Source organism: Miscanthus floridulus, chromosome 8 (assembly GCF_019320115.1).
Source record: "Miscanthus floridulus cultivar M001 chromosome 8, ASM1932011v1, whole genome shotgun sequence".
Taxonomy (NCBI): domain Eukaryota; kingdom Viridiplantae; phylum Streptophyta; class Magnoliopsida; order Poales; family Poaceae; genus Miscanthus; species Miscanthus floridulus.
This window is the reverse complement of record NC_089587.1, coordinates 156,334,488-156,337,780: the sequence shown is the minus strand read 5'-3', so window position 1 is coordinate 156,337,780 and position 3,293 is coordinate 156,334,488. Positions and strand designations below refer to the sequence as shown.

Sequence of the window (3,293 nt, the reverse complement as noted above, 5' to 3'; positions counted from 1 at the left end):
GGTGGAGTACTGTATTCTCGGGTGGCGCAGACCCATTCTTGTTTTAGAAGATCCGAGGGTAGGTTGATATATGTAAGTCGGGGACCTACATATGTCGTGTGGTCTGGAATCCCTAGTTGGGTTTAATCGGTTCGAATCGTCATTGCTCCTCGGTTATGGAGACTCAACTCACTGTTCATCATCGTAGTTTAATAACTAAAACTTGAGAAAGGTTTGAGAAGAGTTTGATATGAAGTTCATGATCTCATTATGGATCATGGCAGATTCATATATTGTTCTTATGAAGTTTAAATATTGAAATATTGAAATCTTGTAAAGAGCTTTTACGCAAAAGAACTTTGATTATTGCTAAAGCCAAACCTTGAATCCCTAAGCCTGCATTCCTGAGTCTTCTCAGTTTTATTTCGGTTAAGTCTTGTTGAGTACTTTTTTACTCAGGGTTCGTTGACCCTTGTTGTAGGTGAGCCTCATGAGCAGGTCTGCTTTGGACCTTGCTGCATGACTGTTGTTCAGGTCGATGACGATAAGTGAATGTGTGATCCTTGGGCAGGATGCTTGTTTTGTGTGTTATGTTTATGTTAATTATGCCACTCCACTACTACTATGGTTTGTAATAATTATCGAACTTAGTTTGTAAGGTTTGAAACAACTGGTTTATAAACTATGTTATCATAAGACTTCCGCTATTTTACTCTGATGTATATATTTGGATAAATATTGTAATACTGCAATGACTCTGTAATGTGATTCTGCTCAGAAATTGTGGATGATTCGGGGTTCCCCGAGGACACCCAATAGACTTCTTAAGTTACCAGGAACATATGCATAGTTGTCAAAGGTCATTGGATAGTGACAAGTGTATGTGGGTCCTATAATTTAGGAGGTTCTACCTTAGAATGGTATCAGAGCTATCGTTACAAAGTCTTTGTTGTATTGTTTTACAAAAACTTCAAAATGATTTGGGACAAATAAATATAACTTGTTAATTTGGTCCAAATTGCTTCTGGCTTATCTTATTTCATTCTCACCATTCCTTAATTGATTAAAAAGGGTTTGTGTGGTGGAGTAGTAATCTTATTATGCCCTATATAAAAATAATTGTGGTTATGTACATTATGAGCTTTGATGTTTTTGTTCATAAGAACGATTCATGCATCATGATTAATTCACTTGTTACTTCCTTCACCCTGAGTGTAGGTTGGGTAGTGAGTCTGGGTTGAGTTATGTAATCCATCCTGGCTGCTCTTTAGATTTTGATCTGATGGTCTTAATTGGATTAATCTTGCTTCCTACAGTATGGCTCGCACCAAGGTAATGCCCCATAAGTCCGCTGGACCTAAAGGAGTTCCTCGTCACCAACTTGCCCCTAGAAATGACGGTGCTAGCAGTAGCAGCTCTAGGCCTAATCCCCAGGTAGAGATACAAAGGCTTTCAATAGAGTTAGCACAAGCTACTAGGGATAGAGCCTTGGATGCCATCCGGGTGGGCAAGTTAAAAGATCAATTGAAGTGTCGTACCACCGCTCACAAGAACTGCGAACGTATGATAGTTCGTATGGTGGAGGGGAGAAATGAGGCTTGGCATAGGGAAGATGTAGCTAGAGCTAGAACGCATGAGCTAGAATTTTATGTAGAAGATTTAGAAGAACATAATACTATCTTGCATGAAGAAGTCCATAGGCTGAGCAACCTCCTGGATCCAAATCATGAACCTCAAGCTGATGCAATGGACCCTGGTGTCATCATTGCTGATGATGATGAACTTGAAGAGGAAGAAGAAGAAGAAGAAGATCTAGAAGAATTAGTGATGATTGATGAAAGTGATGAGGAAGGCGGAAATGTTTCCGACATGGATACCGATCACGAAGTTTGACGTGGTCGAGGAGAAGAGTAGAATTGTAAATAGTGAGATCTGGTTAAGTTTAGTAGTCTCAAGTAGGTGTGGACTTGTACTTAAATAAGTAAACTAGTGTAATGTGTTGTAGTACGCTAGTTTATCTTTTAATAAAAGCTTGTGAGTAAAGTTTGCTTTGTTATGAACAGATGCCTCATACTCGTGCTTCAGATATTCCTAGCCCTTCGCATGAAGAGGGTGGTGTTCCTGAGCCGCCACCAGTTTCACCGACTTTAGCTGATGCTATAGCAGCCCTGGTCCATGTGACTATTGAAAATGCTCGATTGCTTCGAGAGATAGCTCAGAGTAATCAGAATATGGTGCATAATCAGAATATGGTGCAAGGAAACCATGGCCGCAATCACAATAGGCAGGAGGCTATGTATGTTGATTTTACAGATACAAGACCCCTCGTGTTCACTAAGGCAGATGAACCACTAGAGGCTGATGACTGGCTTCAGACCATGGAGCAGAAATTTGATCTTATTCCATGCACAGAGATGCAAAAACCTATATTTGCTGCCCAACAACTTAGAGGTGTAGCAGGTGCCTGGTGGGCAAATCTAGTAGCTATGCAGCAAGCTGGCATTCTAATAACTTGGGCTGAGTTCCGTACTGCCTTCAGAGCTCATTATATTCCAGAAGGGGTGATGGCCATGAAGTTGGATGAGTTCCTTGCTTTAAGGCAAGGGGATCAAACGGTTATGCAATATGTGGATAGATTCAATCATCTATCACAGTATGCATCTGAACATGTCAATATAGATGCCAAGAAAAAGAAATGGTTCATGAGAGGATTGAATACCAAATTACAGATAATGATGACTGCATGTGCTAATGTTACTTATCATGAGGCGGTAAATATTGCAATTACTTCTGAGGAAATGTATTGGCAGCATAAGGAGATCAAGAAAAAGAAGAGTGTGCCATCTGGATCTTTTGGTGGAAATCAAAAGAGGCAAAAGATAGTCTGTCATCCAGTCAACCATTATCGTCCTCCTTATCGTCCGCCACAATTCCAAGCCGAGCAACAGTCAAATGTTCGTCCTGCTATAACTTACCCAAATTCACAATAGACCAATGCTCCTGGTGGCAATGCTCTGACATCCTAGGGTCACAATTATCTATGTTACAATTGTGGAAGGACCGGTCATTTCTTCAGGGAATGTCCATATCTCAAGCAGGATAATCAAAATTATCAGAAGGCCCCTGCCAATCAACAATAGGGTCAAGCACAGAACAAGAATCACAATCAGATTGCTTAGAAGGGCAAAGATGAAAGGAAGACAGGACAGGTGTTCTATATTCAAGCTGGAGAAATTCCAGAAGGGGAGCTAGTGATGATGGGTATGTTTCCTGTCGCCGATCACCCTGTTGTTATGCTTTTTGATTCTAGTGCA

At 40.6% G+C, this 3,293-nt stretch overlaps 1 protein-coding gene across 1 annotated transcript; it reads left to right on the top strand.

Moving 5' to 3' along the window:
* The first annotated feature begins 2,042 nt into the window (after positions 1-2,042).
* LOC136470055 (uncharacterized) lies at positions 2,043-2,969 on the top strand. The gene has a single exon (XM_066468028.1). It carries the CDS (start codon positions 2,043-2,045, stop codon positions 2,967-2,969), a length of 927 nt encoding a protein of 308 aa, XP_066324125.1.
* The last annotated feature ends 324 nt before the right edge of the window (positions 2,970-3,293 follow it).